The sequence below is a fragment of the Gymnoscopelus microlampas genome, assembly GCF_963454915.1.
Source record: "Gymnoscopelus microlampas genome assembly, chromosome: 15".
Classification (NCBI taxonomy): Eukaryota; Metazoa; Chordata; class Actinopteri; order Myctophiformes; family Myctophidae; genus Gymnoscopelus; species Gymnoscopelus microlampas.
The window spans coordinates 5051659-5075658 of NC_139952.1; the positions used below are offsets into that span (position 1 = coordinate 5051659).

At 43.8% G+C, this 24000-nt stretch overlaps 2 protein-coding genes across 2 annotated transcripts in view; one reads left to right on the forward strand and one right to left on the reverse strand.

The window, feature by feature from the left end:
• LOC311061174 (semaphorin-6C-like) overlaps positions 1 to 24000 on the reverse strand; it is a 139306-nt gene that overhangs the window by 29478 nt on the left and 85828 nt on the right. Inside the window, 15 exon segments of the mRNA XM_084079731.1 lie at positions 5683 to 5814; positions 8493 to 8528; positions 8530 to 8549; positions 8551 to 8619; positions 8756 to 8770; positions 8772 to 8786; positions 8788 to 8847; positions 9845 to 9933; positions 10667 to 10789; positions 13651 to 13741; positions 17272 to 17373; positions 18558 to 18614; positions 18737 to 18794; positions 18979 to 19093; positions 20584 to 20827. Of these exon segments, the coding sequence (XP_083935857.1) occupies positions 5683 to 5814; positions 8493 to 8528; positions 8530 to 8549; positions 8551 to 8619; positions 8756 to 8770; positions 8772 to 8786; positions 8788 to 8847; positions 9845 to 9933; positions 10667 to 10789; positions 13651 to 13741; positions 17272 to 17373; positions 18558 to 18614; positions 18737 to 18794; positions 18979 to 19093; positions 20584 to 20743 (1142 nt within the window). The 5' untranslated portion in view covers positions 20744 to 20827.
• On the forward strand, positions 21165 to 22124 carry LOC311061175 (HUWE1-associated protein modifying stress responses-like; the record flags this gene model as incomplete). Its single annotated transcript, XM_084079732.1, has 1 exon — positions 21165 to 22124. The coding sequence occupies one exon, from the start codon at positions 21165 to 21167 to the stop codon at positions 22122 to 22124; it is 960 nt and encodes a 319-aa protein (XP_083935858.1).

Consider the following 24000-nt stretch of genomic DNA (forward strand, 5'->3'; position numbering starts at 1 on the left):
TCCCAGTACTTAAGTTACAACAACTACCTACCCATCAGCTCCCACCTACTATCAGCTCCCAGTACTTACAACACCTACTATCAGCTCCCAGTACTTACAACAACACCTACTATCAGCTCCCAGTACTTAAGTTACAACAACACCTACCATCAGCTCCCATACTTAAGTTACAACAACACCTACTATCAGCTCCAGTACTTAAGTTACAACAACAACCTACCATCAGCTCCAGTACTTACAACAACACCCACCATCAGCTCCCAGTACTTAAGTTACAACAACACCTACTATCAGCTCCAGTACTTAAGTTACAACAACACCTACCATCAGCTCCCAGTACTTACAACAACACCTACCATCAGCTCCCAGTACTTACAACAACACCTACCATCAGCTCCCAGTAGCTAAAATAACACCAACCATCAGCTCCCAGAACTTACAACACCACCTACCATCAGCTCCCAGTACTTTCCACACAACCGTGCTATTCATGCGCCGAGTTGTGCAGCCCAGGATCGAACCCATGTCCTTATGGTTTGAAAGGCGAGTGCTCTACCGACTGACCAAACCATTAGTATATTACTAACTATTATCAGTATTATTATTAGTATATTCAGACACTTACAGTGTGGGGTTGTACACGGTGATATCTTCCAGCAGTACAGGTCCGGTGGTATCGTTAGGATGAGAGTTGATCAGAACCTTCTGGACTCGGCCGTCTTCAGAACCCAGAAACAACACGGTCCGATCCTGAAAGGGCCTGCAATGGTATCCACGGCAACCTGGTCAACCTGACCCTAGACAGTGATCAGTCACACACACACACACACACCACACACACACACACACACACACACACACCACACACACACACACACAGACAGATGGCAATATGATGAGTAATTGTTTGTGTTTGTGTGTTTGTGTGTTTGTGTGCGTGCATGTGTGTGTGTTGTGTGTGTGTGTGTGTGTGTGTGTGTGTGTGTGTGTGTGTGTGTGTGTGTGTGCGTGCGTGCGTGCGTGCGTGTGTGTGTGTGTGGTGTGCCCGAGGAGTTGTTTATGCCTCTAGTTAATCAGATAATCTCATTAAGATTGTGATCATTTTTCTCTCCAGAATCCAGCAGCTACAGTACAAACGGCGTGATGCAAACAGCCTCTGGACAACTGCACAGCAACGCAATACAACTAATCTGTATAATCATCACTAATTCAAACACAAATAAAGGAGAAGAAAACGAAAAGAAATGGCACTGCTTTTTTTTAAAGTTCAATAAATGCATATTCATGTTTCCCGAAGTCGACGGGCCTCATTCTCGAAGCGTGCATACGCGCATATTGTATACTAAAGGCCTAACCGTTGCTGTCGGGCAGAAACCTTATGTCTCCATATTTCAAATTTGTATTTTTTGTTTGTATTAACCCATTTAGACCTGATGTATGATGAACCTTGGTGTGTACCTGCTTATCACCTCACTGACATGTACAATTGCTTTCATGACCTGTGCCTAACTCTACGTAGCGTTTATAGACCATGGACTGTTTTCTATATACATACATGTTTTTGGAGATTTTACGTTTGTGTATTTGTTTTGTTGTCTGTTGTTGTTTTCTTTTGTGAGTGTTGTGTGTTTGTTTTTGTTTTGTTTTGATGTTGTTTATATCTTACTCAATTTATCCTTTTTCTTACTGATATTAGTTTATCCTGTTAATTATTTTCTTCACTGTTTGGAGATAATTTGCCTATTTGCTTCAGTAAATGTCTGTACTACCTATGAGTATGTAAAAGAAAAAAAACGAATAAACAAACGTTTAAAAAAAAAAAGACCTGAGGCCGATTCTACAAAATGTCTTCTAAATCCTAACTGTTTTTTGAAAAAAAACGTATGTTTCTATATCAGTGGTTTCTCAAACTTTTTCATTAACAGGAGCTTATGACGAAATAAAAACTACATTGGATCAATGTACTTGTGAGCAGGGGTGTGTGTGTGTGTGTGTGTGTGTGTGTGTGTGTGTGTGTGTGTGTGTGTGTGTGTGTGTGTGTGTGTGTGTGTGTGTGTGTGTGTGTGTGTGTGTGTGTGTGTGTGCGTGCGTGCGTGTACCCTGTGCGCAGTGTGTGTGTAGCAGGGGGTGTGGTTAACGGAGGGCACAGACTCGTCCATCAGGGGGAAAGACTTGATGAAGCTCAGCGACTCGTCTGGGAATTGAACCGACGACTTGTACTCCGCAGCCGCGCCGTCTCCTGCACAGCAACCGGGTCTGAGAGAGAGAGAGAGACACACACACACACACACACACACACACACACACACACACACACACACACACACACACGACACACACACACAGGTAATACTACACGTGTTAAGGATATCAACATTCAGGGGGAGGGAATAACGGACATAAATCAGACCCCAAAACCGGGAAACCAGTGGTGGACAAAAGTACTCGGATATAATACTTAAGTAAAAGTAGCAATACCACAATGTTACTTGAGTAAAAGTACAAAAGTATTGGCATCAAAATATACTTAAAGTACAAAAAATACATTTGTTTGGTACTTATACTTAAAGTTTTTCTACTTTTGTGCAACACTCTTGTATGACGAAGCAGGGTATTCATTTACAGGGGGAAAAAAAAAGTTGAAATATGGAGATACAAGGTTTTCTGCCCGACAACAGCAAGGATATCTACTTCTATTAAACTCAGTACTCAACTGGAGTGCCTCACCACCAGACACTGTAGGTTGGCTCGAAGGAGGGAGAACATAAAAAACACTCGACACAGAATGAACAAGAGCAGAACAACAACAGCGCACACATCTAATAAACTAATAAATAAACATGTGTTAACAAACAAAAAACAGGAATCCTAAGAACAAGTAGTGAACCCGGGGCCTTCACATCCATAGGCAAGGCATTCCACTGGGCTGTATGATAACTAGGGTTGTCCGATATTGGCTTTTTTACCGATAACCGATATACCGATATTGTCCAACTCTTAATTACCGATACCGATATCAACCGATACCGATATATGCGGGGATTATTGTGATTAGGGTAAGCTCAAATTTCATATCACACACACCATATACAGTAAGAACTCCTGTAACTTATTTATAAAGCAAAAAAAAAAAAAAAAAAAAAAAAGATTTTTTTTTTTTTTTCAAAAACCGATACGATATTTTCCCGATATCAATTTTTATGCTAATATCGGCCGATAATATCGGGAGGCCGATAATATCGGACATCCCTAATGATAACAATAAAACTATTACCAGCTCTGTATAATAATAAAAAGAAACCTCTGTTGCCACCGTTGTAAGATCAGTGATTCAACAGACAAAAATCCACTTGGAAAACATTCCGGGCCAGAAAGACCAAAGTTCAAAGTTCCCCTACCCGGGGAAAAGGGCACGGATCACACACTCCACAAAGTTCCGTTCCTGTGATGTTCTTTTCCAAGCTCCACCGCACACAAACGTTGGATTTAGACGGTGGTGGAAAAAGTACTCACATTTTTTTTTACTTAAGTAAAAGTATCAATACTGCAATGTAGAAATACTCTGTTACTCTGTTAAAATATAATTAAGATACAAAAGTAAACGTGCTTGTTATGCGGAATGACCCCATTTCACAAGTTCAAACGCATAAAATGTATTGAAAAAAATTAAATAGCCGATCTACAAGCTCACATCGCAACGCATTGTGAGCTTGTAGATCGGCTATTTTCAAATGGCCAAAATGTATATAGGGCTGAAGGGTTAATGTATGTTTGTAATAATAATCAAAATCTACAAAGTAACTAGTAACTAAAGCTTTCAAATAATTGTAGTGGAGTAAAAGCATAATATCTGCTCAGTAGGAGTAAAAAATATAGAAAATTGGACATAAGTAAAGTAAAAATACCACAAAATTGTACTAAGTACAGTACTTGAGTAAATAACTTTACACCACTGGATTTAGATCAATGTGCTCGCACAAATGCAATTGCTCCCCTGTGTACAACTTGTAATTTAGCAAACTGGTTAAAAAAAAATGCACGTTCTCCAACTTTATTCAGCGTGTAATCAATCTCCGCAGCACAACGCAATATGACTCTCTTCTCTTCCTCGCAGAGAGAGGAACATTCTAGAACAGTGGTATTCAACCTTTTTCATGCCAGGGACCCCTAAATTGATATACATTTGGCCGCGCGGACCACCATCTGAAAATGTTTTGTGCCAGGGACCCCCAGAAGCAAAGATTTGAGTTAATGTTCTCTTTGAAAAATTAATATATAATATATATTCAAAGATTTGCACACATTTTCAAGATTTTACGAGCTTGTAGATCTGCTATTTTTGAATAGCCAAAGCTAAGTGGTTAAAATGATTCTGAGGCTATGTTAAAGGGGTGGTGCTGTGGTTTTGCACTTTTTCTGTTCTTCATGTGTCTATGAGGTTGATAGAACTTCATTAAGCCCTGAGGCTATTCAAAAATATCAGATCTACAAGCTCACAGGGCGGCTCGAAGTGACGCGGTGTGAGCTTGTAGATCTGATATTTTTTTTGCTACACTTTTAAAAAGGGCGACAATTGGAATAATCTACAAATAAATAAAATCTCAATTGGGGGGTCTTTGACATGAAAAAGTTTGAGAACGATGTGCTACAGTATATGAGACATGCTGTCCAGCAGAAACCAGCTAACTCCATGTTGACACTTTTGCATTTTTTTCCATAAATCAGGGCCATTGAACACCCTTTACGTCTGTGAGTTGTTAACCATTCAGTGCCGCAGGAAGGGTGGTGTGAACGGTGCGGCCGCACCGGGGCCCCGCGCTACGGGGGGCCTCGCAAAAAAAACGGGAACATTTTTTTTTTTAACATGACACCCAACATGATACCCAACTTAATGTTTTGAGGGCAAAAATAACCGCAAATAACCACCCAAAACTCGGATATATCCAACAGAAACCGCAAAAAAATCGCGCGCGCTCTGCGCGCGGGGTACTCCACGCATGCACGCGCGCTGCGCGCGCGTACGTGCTCGCCAACTCCGCACCGGGCCCCGCATTTCTCCCAGACGGCTCTGAACCCATTAATAGGCTATTCAAAAATAGCAGATCTACAAGCTCATAGCGCGGCACCGAGTGCCGCGCTATGAGCTTGTAGCGCGGGTACTCCACGCATGCACGCGCGCTGCGCGCGCGTACGTGCTCGCCAACTCCGCACCGGGCCCCCGCATTTCTCCCAGACGGCTCTGAACCCATTAATAGGCTATTCAAAAATAGCAGATCTACAAGCTCATAGCGCGCACCGAGTGCCGCGCTATGAGCTTGTAGATCTGCTATTTTTTTTTTTCCTTCTTTTTTTTTCTCAAAAAACTGTTAGGATTTAGAAAACATTTTTAAGAATCGCCTCAGGTCTTAAAAAAGCGCTTCTGACAAAGCGGCTAACTCCATTGGATCCTCAAACTTTCTGCTAAACCAGCTCAAAGTCCACCAAAGGGGGGTGGAGTTAGCTGTTTTGCTGACTCCGGCTCCACCCCCTTTGACCTCCAACCTCATTGTGAGCTTGGAGGTCCATTCAGCTGTTCTTATCAATGATGAACAAAACCTCCACTTTTTTTTTCATTTCCTGAAAATGAACATTTTGGAGTTAGCTGGTTCTGCCGGACAGCAGAGATATGCTGTATGTATTTACCGTGGTTTGGGGACCTGGTCTTCAGGTACAGGGGTCCATGAAGAGTCACTGGTCCTCTGCTCCTTAAACCTCCCGTTGAACACCTTCTCTATGTCGTCCATGTAGTACAGACACACTGCTGAGCCCGGGATACTGAGAGAGAGACACAGAGAGAGAGAGAGAGAGAGAGAGGGAGAGAGAGAGAGAGAGAGAGAGAGAGAGAGAGAGAGAGAGAGAGAGAGAGAGAGAGAGAGAGAGAGAGAGAGAGAGAGAGAGAGAGAGAGAGAGAGACAGAGAGACAGAGAGAGAGAGAGAGAGAGAGAGAGAGAGAGAGAGAGAGAGAGAGAGAGAGAGAGAATCTTAAAGACAGGGTGCTGTGATTTTCAGTGATTCCCCCCCCAAAACATAATCATCAGGTATTATGGTTATACTAGGAGGAAGATTTTTTTTAAAAAGTGTACAGAAATTGTTAAAAGTTTTTATGTGGACACGCCTCCAGTTCATTAAGTATGCCTGGTTCTCACCTTAGCACCTGCTCCACCACCTTAGCACCACCCACCTGTCCTAGTCCCTCCTCTCCTCTCATGCCCACACCTGTTGTGTTATGATAATGAGGGGTGAGGGTATGTTTTTACTATGTCACTAAAGCGCTGTTCTCTATTGGCACGTTTGACCCTCAAGGTTTCAGCCTCCAGGTAAAAACTCAAAGTAGTCAGAGAAGACATAAAACACCATAAAAACACCACAAGAAGGGGGCTTAATGAAGTTCTATAACCTCATAGACACATGAAAAACAGAAAAAAGTGCAAAACCATGGCACCACCTCTTTAATTATCTATCCTGGTTGTTGAGATCCGTAACCCATGGATTAACCCATTCAATCTGGAATGCATATAGTGTGTCATTTCAAAAATAGCAGATCTACAAGCTCATAGCACGGCTACGAGCTTGTAGATCTGCATTTTTTTGGGGGAAAAAATCAAGAAAATGTGTGCAAATCTTTGAATATATATATATTTTTTCAAGCAAACATTTGTAACTCAAATATTTGCTTCTGGAGGATTCTACAAATGTCTTCTAAATCCTATTTATGTTATGTTGCTATAATATCAGTGTTCTACAACTTTTTTCATGTCAACCCCCCACATGATATGTATTTGTCCACGCCCCCCCCCCAATCTCAAAACATGTTGTTCCAGGGACCCCCAGAAGCAAAAGATTTGAGTTAAAAATGTAACTATACATAATATATTCAAAGATTTGCACACATTTTCATTTTCCACGATTTCCCCCCAAAAACAGCAGATCTACAAGCTCATAGCCCGGCACTCGGTGCCGGGCTATGAGCTTGTAGATCTGCTGTTTTTGAATAGCCAAGAGGAATCTAAAGTCACACAGATCCTAATGTGAGATTTGTAACACAGTGTGAGAGGAGCACCCCACACTAGCGCTGTTTTTTAAACAACTAACACAATATGCAAAATGATTATATTTTAGTAATGTCGTTCCTGCTGTTCTATATACCAGATTGAGGCTTTAACCTTTGCTTTTACATGAAATATCCAAGAATATTCAGGTTTTATGGAAGATGCTTCTGAACATAATGGCAAGTTTGGCCACTTAAAATGCTCTAATGTTAAAATAATAACCGGAAATAGTCAATCTACAAGCTCTCATTGAGGAACCGGAAGTGGTTCCATCACACACACACACACACACGCACACGCGCACACGCACACACACACACACACAGACACACACACACGCACACGCACACGCACACACACGCACACACGCACACGCACACGCACACACGCCACACAGCACACGCACACGCACACGCACCACGCACACGCGCACACACACACACACACACGCATACACACGTACCCATTGTTAAAGGGAACTGTTGCGGAACGGGAATCGTTAACATCCTGAAGGATTCCAACCCTAATCCTAACATCTGCAGAGCAACATCTGCACAGCTCAACTAAACACGTGTTGTGTCATTTACAGCCCAAATCATCTATTATGAACACGCATGCATAATTCACTGTCAACATGACAACCAAACCGGAACACGCACACATGCACGCACGCACACACGCACGCACGTAGAACACACACACGCACACGCACACGGACACGCACACGCACACGCACACGCACTCGCGCACGCGCACGCACACGCACATGCGCACACGCACATATGACATCAGATAAAGTCATAAATAATCTGTGCATTTGCTACATAACGTTGCTGTTGGTGGAAACCTACAGTAATTACGTCCAACCTGTGTTCCCCAACCAACTGTCTGTCGGGTCGGCCCGCGCTGAGTTTAATTGACCCGTTTTATCATCTCTCTTGTGGAGGATTTGTGACCAGCAGTGGTGGAAGTAGAAGTAAAAGTATCACTACACGATGTGGAAAGAAAAAAAAAGGAAAAGTAAAAGTACACAAGTATTGAATCAAAATGTATGACACTATTTGGAAAATAGCAGATCTATAAGCTCACATCGCGATGCATCATGTTGTGAGCTTGTAGATCTGCTATTTTCAAATAGCCTAGCTCAAACACTGTTTACTTTTGGTACTTTAAGTACATTTTGATACCAATACTGTTGTACTTTACTCAAGTAAATTTTGAATTCCGGACTTTTACTAGTAGCAGAGTACTTCCACATTGCAGTATTGATACTTTTACTTGAGTAAAACATCTGAGTACTTCTTCCACCACTGATCCAGTGGGGAAGAAGTACTCGTGTTTTTCCATTTCACAAAAAGTATTATTTTTTACAAGGTTCCTCCGTCGACACAGCAACCTGTGTACCTGTTTGATTGCGTAGTGAACAGTCCCACCACTGTGGCGCTGGTTGATCTGCAGCACCGTTGGTGAGCGACTGCAACACGTCAAAGTAGAAGAAGGAATCTCCAGGAATGGAACAGTTCAACCTCGCCTGCAAACACACACACAAGTGAGGCACACACATTAGGGACTCGTGTGTGTGTGTGTGTGTGTGTGTGTGTGTGTGTGTGTGTGTGTGTGCGCGCGTGCGTGCGTGCGTGCGTGCGTGCGTGTGTGTGTGTGCGTACCTTCAGAAAGGAGGTCCCAGTACTTCTCCAGGGACTCTCGGAGAACCTCCGTTATCATTCTTACAAACTCTCGCTACACGAGAAAACACGACCTGAGAGAGAGAGAGAGAGAGAGAGAGAGAGAGAGAGAGAGAGAGAGGAGAGAGAGAGAGAGAGAGAGAGACACACACAGAGAGAGAGAGGCACACAGAGAGAGAGAGGCACACAGAGAGAGAGAGGCACACAGAGAGAGAGAGGGGAGGGAGAGGGAGAAAGAGGGAGAGGGAGAGGGAGAGTGGAGAGAGAGAGAGAGAGAGAGAGAGAGAGAGAGAGAGAGAGAGAGAGGAGAGAGAGAGAGAGAGAGTGAGAGAGAGAGAGGGACAGAGGGAGAGAGAGAGAGAGGAGAGAGAGAGAGAGGAGAGAGAGAGAGAGAGAGAGAGAGAGAGAGAGAGAGAGAGAGAGAGACAGAGAGAGAGAGGGCCAGAGGGAGAGAGAGAGAGAGAGAGAGAGAGAGAGAGAGAGAGAGAAGAGAGAGAGAGAGAGAGAGAGAGAGAGAGAGAGAGAGAAGAGAGAGAGGACAGAGGGAGAGGGAGAGAGAGAGGGAGAGGGAGAGGAGGGAGTGAGATAGTAAAGGTGGTAAGGAATAGGAGATTAAACGGGCGATAGCAACAAAATGGCCAATCGCGGTAAAATGTTTTTGATCCGGTGGATAGAGGAGTTTTGGTAAATTACGTATTTTAAAATTGACGATAAAGTAGGTTATGCTCTAGGTCGGCGCGGGATGATTTGATTGACAAGCTACACAACCAATAGCATTCATTCCCCGCCCCCCGCTCTTGATTGACAAGCTACCCAACCAATAGCATCCATTTTGATTGATTTCCGGTTGCTTTTTTATATCAAAGACGGCGGATTTCAAATAGATGAACAATCGGCGTCACTTTGTCCATTCATTTTTACAGTCTACGGTACGCACGCACGCACGCACGCACGCACGCACACACACACACACACACACACACACACACACACACACACACACACACACACACACACACACACACACACACACACACACACACACACACACACACACACGCGCACACACACCTTGCCGAGGGCTGTGTATTCCACTGCGATCTCTCTCAGGAAGAAGTAAACATAGTTCCCGTAGTCTATGGCATGGAGGAAGTGAGGCTCTGTAGAAAGACAGACAGACAGACAGACAGAAACTTGTTTAACCCATTAAGACCTGAAGAAGCATCTGTGAAACTTTTTCATTTGAGCTAAAGAGCATTATTTTACACTTTGGGCTATTCAAAAATAGCAGATATACAAGCTCATAGCCCGAGTGCCGCGCTACGAGCTTGTAGATCTGCTATTTTTTAAAAATCGTTCTTTCTTTTTTGCAAATCTTGAGATTTGAGTTACAAAAGCAAACATTTGTAACTCAAATCTTTGCTTCTGGGGGGATTCAACAGTTTTTTGAAAAAAAAAACATAATATTAGTGGTTCTTTTTTCCATGTCAAGGCCCCCCAAGACCCCCAAGGCTCCCCAGACCCCCAAAATGACATGTATTTGGCCGCGGACCCCCATCTAAAAATATATGTTCCGGGGACCCTCGGAAAGCAAAGATTCAAGTTAAAAAATGTTCGCTTTAAAACAATATATATTAAAAGATTTGCACACATTTTCACGATTTTTCAAAAAATAGCAGATCTACAAGCTCGTAGCGCGGCACCGAGTGCCGCGCTACGAGCTTGTAGATCTGCTATTTTTGAATAGCCCAAAGTGTAAAATAATGCTTTTTAGCTCAAATCAAAAAGTGACACAGATGATGTTAGCTCAACATGGAAACATTTCAGCAGTGGTAAAGAGCGTGCGTGTTCAGGGATCATGTGTTGGGGGTCATGGTCATGGTCACCAGTTACCTCGGAGCCATTTGGAGTCGTATTTGACGGTTCGGAGAACAGGTCGATCGTCTCCTAGGCTCCGATAAATGACCGCGTCACTGGCCAGGAAGTCTGTCATCGTAGCCGAGTAGAAATCACCGCCTGACAACATAAAAAAACATTATGATGATGATGATGATGATGGTTATTATCGGTGATGTAAAATACCTCAAGTACTGTGCTTAACTCATTCACTGCCAGAATTATTTCTGGCCGCGTTTGCCCACTGCCAAGATTTTTCATTGAAAAAAAAAAGTACTCAGGAGCCGAGGTAAATAGCAGATCTACAAGCTCACAATGTGTCGCGACGCATTGTGAGCTTGCAGATCTGCTATTTTCAAATGGACAAAATGTATATAGGGCTGAACTGGTTAATTTATCTTTTGTAATAATAATCAAAATCTATAAAGTAACTAGTAACTAAAGTTTTACAATAATTGTAGTGGAGTAAAAGTACAATAATTGCCTCTGAGTTGTAGTGGAGTAGAAGTAAGTATTGACAATTGGAAATACTCAAGTAAAGTACACTTACGTACAGTACTTAAGTAAATGTACTTAGTTACTTTCCACCACTGCAGTATAGTCAGATGAAATTCATGCATTTAAGTTTCCTGAGTTTGTTTTAATTTAACCTGACAAATAGGCTATTTCACAGTACAATCTGTAAAGATTCCGAACTGCTTGTTCCTTTCCGTTGCTACGGCTATTTTGATTTATTTGTAATTACATTTCTTTGGGTGGAGACTGTTTCACACCTGGTTTCATTTGGCTACACTGCCATCTGAACAAAAGGCAATTTAGCGGGCTTTAAATATAACAGGAACGCAGTGCATGCATGTGAGGGAAAAAAAGGCAGAAAAAAAAGACTGAATTGTTTTGGTTTTTGTTCACAGCACAGATGAGTGGCTTACTAGGTCTGTCACAATTATCACATAATCGTCTAATTGCAATTATTTGAGATAACCACAATTATTTTTACATAATCGTCACAATTGTTTCCATGCTGAAAAATGTTCATATATTTTCAAATATAAAAAAAAAACAGAAATAGCAGATCTACAAGCTTACAACGCGTCACTTTGCGTTGTAAGCTTGTAGATCAGCTATTTCTTAAATGTATAAAATGATTAAATATGTCAATAACTTCTTCGTATAATTAAAGGTAGGGTAAGTGATTTACTTTGGTTAAAATCAGTGTTAAATAGCTCTATATTATGATAGTACTCATTGCTACAGAGTGTTTGTTCAGTTAAAGGAGTCTGCATGTCTCTCCAGCTCTTTATTAAACAGAAAATGCATTTTCAGTGCTCTCTCCTGATTGGCTTACATGTTGTCACCTACCTGAAAATGTACTATATTCTGTTTACTTCACTTACCCTACCTTTGAGTTAATTGTCATAGCTGCCCTGTGCAATTTTGGATTACAAAAACTAAAAGGCAAGCAGAAATAATTATTTTGTTCATTATGTTCCAATGGTCAATGCCATACACACAATTACATCGTTAATCGCAATTATTTGAGTGACAATGAACCGTCAACTTAAATTCGTAATGGAGACAGCCCTACTCTTGGGTAAACTGCCAACAAAAGGCTATTGACATTGCACTGTAGTTGGCCTTAAGGCAGTGCTTCCCAAACGCTTATATTTCAAGGCCTCCCCTTAACTCTGACAGTATACAAATGGATACTGTCAGAGTCACTGACTTGTAAAAGTCCATTTAGAACAGTAGTGGAAAGTAACTAAGTACATTTACTCAAGTACTGTACTTAAGTAAGATTTTGAGGTATTTTAACTTTACTGGAGTATTTGCAATTTTCTATACTATTACTTCTACTCCACTACATCTCAGAGGCAAATATTGTATTTTTACTACACTACAATTATTTGAAAACTTTAGTTACTAGTTACTTTTGTAGATTTGTATTATTATTACAAAACATAACATTAAAGTAGTACTAGGTAACCTTTTCAACAAAACTAAAGTTAAATTGTATATCTTTTGTGAGTGGCAAAAGCTTCACAACACCCACTCCATGAATTTCACCCCCGAAAGCCTTTAATTTATATATTTTCTATTGAACGGTGTCGGGGGGGACTTTCCCGCGAAAATGACGTCATCTGGCCGGAAAACGGAAGCGGAAATGCGCCGGTTTCCTGTTTGGCCAGGAACTACCGCGCTAAGAACAAAAAAGGAAACTCACGCTGATTTTAAGAGATTGTATGATTTGAAGATCGAAAAACAACAGAAAAAGAAAACACAGCTCACGGTAACTAAAGCTCCACTGGCTAAGAGAAACGATCCACAGATCGTATAAAACAATTAAAAGAACGCTTTTTGAAGCGCTTCCGTCTTCCGGTGAAAACAAATGGAATTCTGGGTAACGCAGGAATAAACGAACGGCCTGCAGTGACGGTAATGACCAGCAGAGGCTGCTGAAAATCGTTATTTGTGGACCTGCACTGTATAACTTTAACTTCAGCTTTGGCTATTTGGAAATAGCCGATCTACAAGCTCACAACACGTCACGATGCGACGCGTTGTGAGCTTGTAGGTCTGCTATATTTTTTACATATTTTATACATTTGCAAACTTGTGAAATGGAACATTCTGCATAATGAGTACTTTTACTTTCGGTACTTTAAGTAGATTTTGATGCCAATACTTTTGTACTTTTACTCAGTCAAGTCAATTTTGAATTACCAAAACCGTAAATCTACGGTTTTGCAAAAAGTGACGATGAGTGTCAAAACCGTAAATCTACGTGAAATCAATCTCTTTTTTTTTTTTTTTTTAAACATTACGATTTAGAAAACATTTTTACGAATCGGCCTACAGTTACAGCTACAGTAGTTTCATATTTTCAAACATGTCCGCATTTGAGAAACAGTTTGGACACCCCCCTGGTATAAATGAAAAATCATTATAATGTCTGCAGGGTCATGACTTAACGATGGACTCACCGGCAAACAGTCCGACATTGGACTGTCCCGACTCAAACGGACAGCGAGCCTGTCCCAAGACGTCTTCGCCAACCTGCTCCAACGTGTTCATCTGAAACCCACAGAGATGGTCTGTTAGTATAGAGTCATCCTATAGGCTCCATACACAGCAGCCATATTGGGAATGAATTGGGCCCCTTCCTTACTTCATTCACAGGTGTTACCAATAATGCTAATTAAGGCTCCGTTCCATTTAGTGTAGCACAGTGGTTGTCTTATTTTCAAGGACCCCCATAACTCTGAGAGTGTACAAATGGAACCAAATGGACCCTTACGGGTCCATTTGGTTCCATGTATACACTCTCAGAGTTACACACCCACCATAAGGGGCCATTTGGGAACCAAAATGGAGTGTTTCTAGTGAGCCAACATGCATGATATCAATGGAACAGAGCCTTCATTAGTATCATTGGTAACACCTGTGAAGGAAGTAAGAAGAGGCCCAATTTCTTTCCAATATGGCTGCTGTGCATAGAGCCTATTGCATGTCATTACACAAATTATCATATTTTCACATTATTAGCCCCATTACACATCATGTCTGGCACTATAGTTTTTTGTTTTTTGTCATGGCCTTTTATGCCTTTATTGATAGGACAGTATAGGCTGACAGGAAATGGGGAGAGAGAGATGGGGAGTGACCAAGCCCCCAGAGTTTGCATTGAAGCGCATTGGACATAGCCTGGTAAAGCCCCTCCCTCCGGAAAATCTCATTTCCATTTGATTTCAGGAAGGAGCCTGGCCTGAAGGCTTGTCTGGGCGTTTCTAGCCTGTTTCACCAAACGGACGAGCCTATCAGTGTCGTCGCTCATCGTTCTGTGATTGACAGCGAAAGTTGGCCAATCAGGTGGCGAGTTCGAGTGAGCCCGAAGGGCACCGATTGCAGCCTGAGTGCAGCCGACCAAAAAACGAACGGCAGCCATCATTTTTTGACCGCAGTGTTTTCTACTCTCTTTTAAACTTCAAAACGCTCTCAAACTTCTATTTTGAGGCACGGAATTTACTTTTAAGATATCGTTTGGATAGAATTTAGTTGTTTTAACTTCATATATGTGGTCAATTAATCATGACAGAGCCATTTGAAAAAAAGCCGTCCTCAAAAGTCCCGTTGCGTCACATTGGTCTGGAGGTGTTAAAAATGCACTGGCTGAAGGGGAACACTGCTGATTGGCTGAAGGGGTTGTCAGTCAACGGTATTACTCCCGCCCCAACTCCTGCGCACAGCCAAATTGCCGAATGGGTGATCATGCCAGACTCACTCCTGAAATAAATTACAAATGAGATTTCCGGAGGGAGGGTTTACCAGGCTACATTGGACATGCTGGCAATTCATAGGTACTGCAGCTTAAAACGACCTGGGGCCACTGTCACGAACGAGCGAAAGCGGTTCCGACCAATGGGCTCGACTCACGAACTTGTGCATGGAGGTGACGCAAAGCGTGTCACAGAAGCCCCCAAATAGGCCCCGCCCGTCACATTTCCCAACCCGGAAGAAGGGGTGATTTCGGCCCATGCACTGGGTGAGCAACCTAATGCAAGTGGATTGGAGGGGATTTCCGGTGCAGTCTCTATTATTTTTTAACTCTATGGGAGTGACATGGAGCAAAGGCAGTCGGGCTCGAACTCACGAAACTACTATATGGTGACTAACCACTTCAACACAACTTAGGTCCAATTACTAAGTCTAGACTCGAGAGGGCGTAAGTGGCTAATTCGGAAATGGATAGTCCAAATTCTTGATTCTGATTGGCTGTGGTTTCTGTGATAAAACACTATAATCTACTCCTTAGATCAGCTTATATCAGTCACAGGTGCGTAGTGCGGCCCATGAGGACGGCAAATGACTGAGGGTTTTCGGGCGGGGCTCGTAAGGACAACAACAAGCGCTCCCCCAATCCATCGCAAAACCATACAGTATGTGCTGGAGGGAGTTTCGACCGCTAGGCTAAGCAGCTAGGCTAGCAGTTCACGCGTGACGTGAAGTTCACGGAACGTAGTAGCTAAAATCTGGCTTAAAAATATATCAATTTTCGATTGAATATTTTAAGTTACAATGAGATTGAGCTAACGGTTAAGGTTTGTTTCTCTATGTGTTTGAAAAGTTGATGTCATAGCACACAGCCAGGCTGGACTGACTGACTGAGAAAAGCAGGCATTAGTCACTGTCAGGAAGTTGCTCTTCCTGACTACTTTCTTGTAGAAGTTGTTCTTCTGGTGGATTATTATTAAGAACTGCTTTAATTGGGACGTGTCTAGGATTTTCACATTGCCATATTTGTAACCGTTTTAGAGAAGCAATAAGCCACGCAAGGTCTCAGTTTACCATGAATTTTATAATTCATCACCACACCCCTCATCCATTAGAACATACATGGTACACTGTGACCTTGAGTTGCTTATTGCTTTAATCGCTCATAAATGTTATTTCTACAGCAAGCAACGCATTGTCACTCCCAAGCAGTGGTGGAAAAAGTACTCAAATCCTTTACTTAAGTAAAAGTATCAATACTGTAATGTTAGAAGTACTCTGTTACAAGTAAAAGTCCGGAATTCAAAATGTACTTGAGTGAAAGTACTGGCATCAAAATGTAAAAAAGTTCCAAAAGTAAAAGTACTAAAATGTTTGAAAATAGCAGATCTACAAGCATCGCAACGCGTTGTGAGCTTGTAGATCAGCTATTTTCAAATAGCCTGTGTAAAATAGGGCTAAAGTGGTTAATGTATGTTTGTTATAATGTAATCATTTTTATCAGAAAATTAACTAGTAACTAAAGTTTTTTCAAATAATTGTAGTGGAGTAAAAGTTTGCCTCTGAGATGTAGTGGAGTAGAAGCAAAAGTATTGGAAATTGGAAATACTCAAGTAAAGTACAAATACCTCAAACAGTACAGTACTTAAGTAAATGTACTCAGTTACTTTCCACCACTGCTCCCAAGTTGTCATATGTTGATGCTTGATCAACGTACGTTTTCCTGTTTGTTTTTTCCTCTCTTTTTTTTTTGACCGCCCTTTCCCACCGCAGGCATGTAAAAAGTCGCTCTCAGACAGGGTGCGCTTGTTTGGATTCTCAGAGAAAGACTTTGTTTAACCCATTAAGACCTGAGGCCGCGTCTAAACATTTTGAAAATCCTAACAGTTTTTCGGAAAAAAAATATAAAAAAAATAAATTTCAAGATTTTTCAAAAATAGCAGATCTACAAGCTCATAGCGCGGCACTCGGTGCCGCGCTATGAGCTTGTAGCTCTGCTATTTTTGAATAGCCAAAGTAATCGTAAAATGACACACAGGTGCGTTCCCGGTCTTAATGGGTTAAAAAGGGTTATCAACTGTCAAGACAGCTGTCAAGACAACTGTCAATCATCCTGACAGACCCACAGCTTGAATCACAACACAAATATATCCTGGTGTGTGCGTGCGCGCTCGTGTGTGTGTGTGTGTGTGTGTGTGTGTGTGTGTGTGTGTGTGTGTGTGTGTGTGTGTGTGTCTGTGTGTCTGTGTGTTTGCTTTTTGTAAGCACTCAGTCCCAAAGTGTCTCACGAATGCATGCACGTACACACACACACACACACACACAGCTCCTACCTTGTAGTTTCTGCATGTAGGGTTGAAGGCGTTGGTTCCGCAAGCGAACAGAGTCTCATCGTTGCGCGGGACCAGAACCTTCACATAGTTATAACACTCATCCTGTAAGACACGCACGCACACGCACACGCACACACACACACACACACACACACACACACACACACACACACACACACACACACACACACACACACACACACACACTTACTTAGTCTTAATCTGAAACATTTAAAAAAGTAATGGATCAATAAGTGTGATCAGGTTCATTAATGATCAATATATCAATACATATGATCAGGTTAATTAATGATCAATACATATGATCAGGTTAATTAATGATCAATACATATGATCCGGTTCATTAATGGATCAATACATATGATCAGCTTCATTAATGGATCAATACATATGATCAGCTTCATTAATGGATCAATACATATGAGCCGGTTCATTAATGGATCAATACATATGATCAGGTTCATTAATGGATCAATACATATGACCAGGTTCATTAACACATTCACCGCTAGAGTTTATTCATAAGGTACTCACCCACTGCCAGCGTTTTGAGTTTTATAGCCTTTTGAACCGTTCACAAAAAAATTATATCCATTAAAATCCGCGATCGGATGGTGTTTATAAACAGCAACGACGGACGTACGAGCCCTCATAATGTTTACACTTTTCTTTCTTTTTCTTCTTCTGTGGTATCAGCGGCTAAAAAAGGCTGCAAACGTCATATCCGTTTGGCTGTGACGTGATTTCCGGCCTTCCCCACCGGCCATTTTAGATTAGCTTAGCCTCCGATCGGCTATCAGATCGTTTTTAAACACAAAGAGGATAACCGTTCGTCGATCAAAGAAAAGAAAATACAACCGGAGCTTACCATTCGTTTTTGAAACTGTGTGAAAACCATGATCTTTAGCCAAAACCAGGGAAAAACTGTTTTTTCAAGATAAAAAACGAACCGGAAACGGTTGTCGGAAATTTTCTCATAGGATGGGTCGGAAGCGTCATGGGGAAAAAAAAAAATCAAGGATGGTACCAAAACATTTTTTTTCGTTATCAAACCACATAAAAAGACGATCCCGAGATATCTCGGTATCCGCAGGTAACGGGTGGATTTAATGTCCCGAGATATCTCGGGATTGGCAGTAAATGTGTTAATGATCAATACATATGATCAGGTTCATTAATGATCAATACATATGATCAGGTTCATTAATGATCAATACATAGGATCAGGTTCATTAATGGATCAGTATGATCAGGTTGATACTCACACTGTTCTTTCCTCTGACTCTACATTTACTGACATCTGTAGACTTCCATGTTAACTTCTGAAACAGACAGACAGACAGACAGACATAATATCAGGTCTTGTTTACACGTTTCTGTATGTATCAGAAAGATCTATAAACGTGTTACGCACGGAGCGTGCGTGCGTGCGTGCGTTTCCTACCAGATGAGGGACAAAGTGTTCGGATGCAGTGGTCAGGTTGACAGCAAACACGTGATCCCTGAGGAACACAAACACCTCTCATTAAGTTCATTTAATAACACTTCAAATGTGGTTGTGCATGTGCACACGTGTGCGTGCGTGCGTGCATGCGTGCGTGCGTGCGTGCGTGCGTGCGTGCGTGCGTGCGTGCGTGCGTGCGTGCGTGTGTGTGTGTGTGTGTGCAAGCGTGAGCGTGTGCTAACCGGGCGGCGATGTAGAGCACATGGTTGATGCGTAGCATCCTCTGGAAGTCCAGCCCCAGTCGGACCGTGTCGTTGTCCTGAACCAAACCATGGAACCCTGGGTAATGAGCAGACTCTGTACAGACAGACAGACAGACAGACAGACAGACAGACAGACAGACAGATACAGTTAACGACTGTAAAGTTTGAGCTGCTCCGGGTCATTTTCACCCATTTTCAACCTTATATTCATATAATAGGCTCTGTGCACAGCAGCCATATTGGAAAGAAACTAGGCCTCTTCTTACTTCCTTCACAGGTGTTACCAATGATACTAATGAAGGCTCTTTTCCATTCTGGTCAAACAGAGTCAGGGTGACTGACATTGTGCGTGTTGGCTCACTGGAAACACTCTGTTACACCAGTGGTTCTTAACGTGTGGACCAGGGACCCTCGTGGTTCCTTGAGGGGGTTCCAAATGGCCACTTACTGGTGTGTAACTCTGAGCGTGTACAAATGGACCCGTAAGGGTCCATTTGGTTCCATTTGTACACTCTCAAGAGTTATGGGGGTCCTTGAAATTAAAAGGTTTGAGAACCGCTGTGCTACACTAAATGGAACAGAGCCTTCATTAGCATCATTGGTAACACCTGTGAAGGAAGTAAGGAAGAGGCCCAATTTCTTTCCAGTATGGCTGCTGTGCATAGAGCCTACTAATGTTCATTATGAGATGCCGCCATTTCAGTCTACTCACTCTGTGTCTCATTGGTGGACTTGGGGCAGTTCAGAAACCTGCCTACCAGTGACATCATCGATAGGCAGGTTTGGTCATTTCAAACGAGATTTCAAACAATTTCTTGCAAGAACAATGGCCCTACAGTATTTTAAGCATGCTAAGTTTCCAGAAAGCGAAAGGCTGCAGTTTCTATAAGCTTGGATACCCCGCCGATGATGTCACTGGTAGGCAGGTTTCTGAACTGTCCACAGCCCACCGATGAGACACATAGTGAGTAGACAGAAACGGTGCCATCTTATAATGAGCATTAGTGAGGACCGATTATATGAAGATAAGGTTGAAAATCAGTGCTCCTTCAAAGGAAACGTTTGAAGATTTTGAACCTAAATGCAGTTGTTTTGATGTCATACATATAGTTTAAAGCTTTAGCTTACCTTTATTATGACGTTATGAAATCCTAGGACGAGTGCTACAGTACAGAAATTCCATAACTCCATAACGGATCCGCTCGAGCGCTCGAGCGCAAGCCGAGCTTTCGCGACACTTCCGGCGCCTGAGCGGAAGTGTCGTGAAAGCTCGGCTTACGGTCAAGCGCTTGAACTGGAGGATTGATTGTGGGTTTAACATTGCAAATTACAACATGATGAGTCATCACGTTGTAATTTGCAATGTTAAACCCACAATCAATCCTCCAGTTCAAGGCAACACAGAAAGGGGGGAACTTTTTTCTTATTTCCACACAACTCCTTTATGCTATATTAATGACATAGTTAAATATTGAAAATGGGTGGATTTCCCCTTTAAGGGAAAATATATATGTGCATTTATATTCTATGCATTTCTCCGGCGGACATGTTCATCTCGTGTTATCCAATCAGGCGGCTACTCACGCTCTCGACCGACGACGCTGATTGGCTGAAGGTCCTTGGGAAAAGGCGTGGCCAAAGAGGACAAGGCGGAGGCAGACAGGAGCAGACAGGAAGCGAGCATCAGCAGCAGCAGCAGCGCTAGCGGCGGTCGCCACGGCGACCTCCAATCAGGAGGGGCCATCGTTGAAGTCGGGGGGAAGGGGAGGGGGAGGGGGCGGAGCGATGACGTCAGCAGGGTGTCATGGGTCTCGGCGTCGACTTAAAGCTGAAAGAGAGACGGGCGGACAGACAGACAGAGGGAAAGAGTTGATTGTCCCTCGTCAGACTTTGTCAGAGGGGAAGACCCTTATTAGAGCCCTTACCGGACTCCTTATCAGAACGAAAGACTCTATAAGTATTTAACACAGTCAAAAACACTAATATTCAAATTCCTACTGCTTTTACGGAATCGGGTTGTGGAGCTAACAGTTCCAGTAGAGAATCCCAGACTGCCCTTTCCTGGAGCAACATACAAACATAGCTTAATCTCCTCCTCGATCAACTTCCCAATCTGTTTAGCGCATTCACATTTTAGGTTTCCCCGCAATTTTCCGTCGTATTAAATGGAGGACAGGGAGGAGGAGGAGGAGGAGTACGACAACTCCGACCTTCAGGAGCACGGACCCGAGCTTTGGTTCACCAACTGGGAGCGCCAGTGTCTGAGCGACTCGGAGCGAAGGGAGCGGAGCGAGGCGGAGGAGGCCGACGACGACCAACGGGACAGACTGTGGCACCTGTTCCAGACGTCCGCTGCCGCCGTAGCTCAGCTCTATAAAGACCCGGGGTGCCACCACCACCACCACCACCACCACCAACAACAACAACAGCAGGGTGGGTCGCTGTGGGTGCCGTTCCAGAACGCCGCCACGGCCGTCACCAACCTCTACAAGGAGAGCGCCGAGGCCCGCCAGAGAAGCTTCGACCTGGGCGTCCGCGCGGGCCACCGGCGTCGCGACAAGGACGTCCTGTCCTGGGCCAAGAAGCGCCCGAGGACCATCCGCAGGGAGGATCTGATTGGCTTCCTCTGTGGCAAAGCCCCGCCGCCGCCGCCGCCGCCCAGGAGCGGCAGGGCCAATAACAACAACCACCACCACCACCACCCACGGCTGGCGACCGCCGCCTCGTCCGCGGAGACGTCGGACCTCCGGCCGTTCAGGGAGGCCATCGCGCTGCAGGCTCTGAGCGGGGCCATGGCCGGCATCGACGTGTGCTCCGGAGGAGCCCCGGGGTCTCCCGCCCACGGAAGCAGGGGCAGCAGCGGCGGCGGTGGTGGCAGAAGCGCGGTAGTGGCCAGTGGCGGCGGAGGTGCCTCTGGAACGCTGTGCCATGGCGCCAGACGCAGCGGCAACAACGGCCTCCGTGAGGTGGACCTGAGCGCCTTCATCTCCAAGGAAATGGCCCTGCACACGGGCCCCGCCTCCTCCTCCTCCGCCGGGTGGGGAGGGGCCAGGAAACGGAGCCACACCCAGTGCGGCGGCGACGCCTTCGCGCACGCGCCGACTCACAAGCGCGGCAGGATATGACACCGAGTGGTTTCTGTCAGAGATTTATTTATGAGAGATATTAAATACTCTGCGTACATTTGAACTTACAAGCAACAAGATGGTGAAGGGTTTAGAGCAGTGGTTCTCAAACTGTTATATTTCAGGGACCCATCTTAACTCTGACAGTATACAAATGGAACCAAATGGACCCGTTAGGGTCCATTTGGTTCCATTTGTATACTGTCAGAGTTACAGACGTGTAGGGGTCCATTTAGAACCCCCTCAAGGAACCCTGGGAGTCCCAGGACCCCATTTTGAGAACCACTGGTTTAGAGGCTGAGGCTGACAAAGAATTGTTCCTTTCCTGGGCTGTATAAACGTCATTTCACATAAGGACATGCAATGCTTTGTCTTGTTAGCTGCCTTCTAAGGGGAGAAAGTCACAAGTCATGACTGGAGGCGACGTTACCATTCCGACTGTAAACATGCCGGATAAAGAGGAAATGCTGTTGTATTATTCTGTCTTTGATACCATGTCAAGATAACGGTCTAAAAGTAGTTTCAACAGCTTCCTTCCCCTTTTTTGCCGAGCTGGGTCCTTCCAGCCTACTCACCATCTGTTGTTACATCATAAACACTGGGTCTCTATTTAAATCACTCTGAGGTTTTGACCTCAGAGGAGCGCTCCTATTATTATTAAAAAGATTGACTCATCACATCGGGCGCTCATCTTCCGTGGATTCTATCTTGAGTTATACAGTATCTTTTTCCACAACACTACCTGGATAAACCCGGGGTAGAGTTGAGAATTCTGGTTTTGGGAAGGCAGGGGTGGGTAAAGGCGTTTTAAGGGGCCGCGTCCGTAGAAAGTGTTTTTGAGTGGTGCCAGCCACTCCTACACTTGACCGTGTGCGTGTGTGTCTGTCCGTCTGTCCGTCCGTATGTTTGAGCACGGCCTCAACAGCTGCAGCTGATTGCAACACAAGGATGCAACCAGTTACATTAATTCAAAGGCACCACTCTCTTCACACTGGGTGTGATTTTTTTATGTTTGTTTTAGCTGTCAGCGCCTTTCTGCCATGCATTTCTATGATAAAGACACGCTGGATCGCTCCTTTCCCCGCACCGACCGTCCCATTTAAGCGCTCTCGGGGTAAAGCCTTTTTTGGCAGAGCGCTCCGGGCACCTCAAGCTGAAAATAGTTAAAACTTTTGGGAGAGAGGGGTGGCCGCTCATCAATGTCACTTTCCTATGCAAGAGAAACACGGCCACGATCATTGAGCAAAGGCGTCTCACTCAGTGCCTGTGTAGCGCTCTGGTCACTCCAAAAAAAAGTCCCTATAGGACAGAAAGAAAGACTGACAGACGTTTTGGCGGCCGGCAATGACACGAGGACAGGACACTTTTTCTTTTTTTTTGAGCGGAAGCCGAATCCTGTTAGCTTGAAGCTCGTGACTGAGGGCGGATATTGAACCTTCTCAGCCACGTTGGGAAAAAAAACGGAGCCGCCGGAAAGGAGACGGCAGGGTGGAAGTCACGGAAAACAGACGATATCATAAGCCAGATTTGTACGATGTTGTGCTACCACTCCTCCCCTTAAAAAGGAAACGAGGGCCACCATCCAATCAAGCTGTAATCCAGCTCAGCCAATCACCTTTCTTTCTTTCATTTTCTCCATTTTAAAACACCGGTCTTCAAACGTTACAGTGCCTGCTTGTTTACCACATGCACTTTTTTTTTTCCTCCATTCGCCATGTTGTTCTTATGGCGTTCCACCGGAAAGGGTATTTTTATCCATTGGGACATTTTCCCCAAATATGGATGTATTTATGGTATCAAAGGAATGTATAGACCAATCACAATGACATCATCCATAATGACGTTACTCTCCCCACACAGCTCCAGACAAGCACCG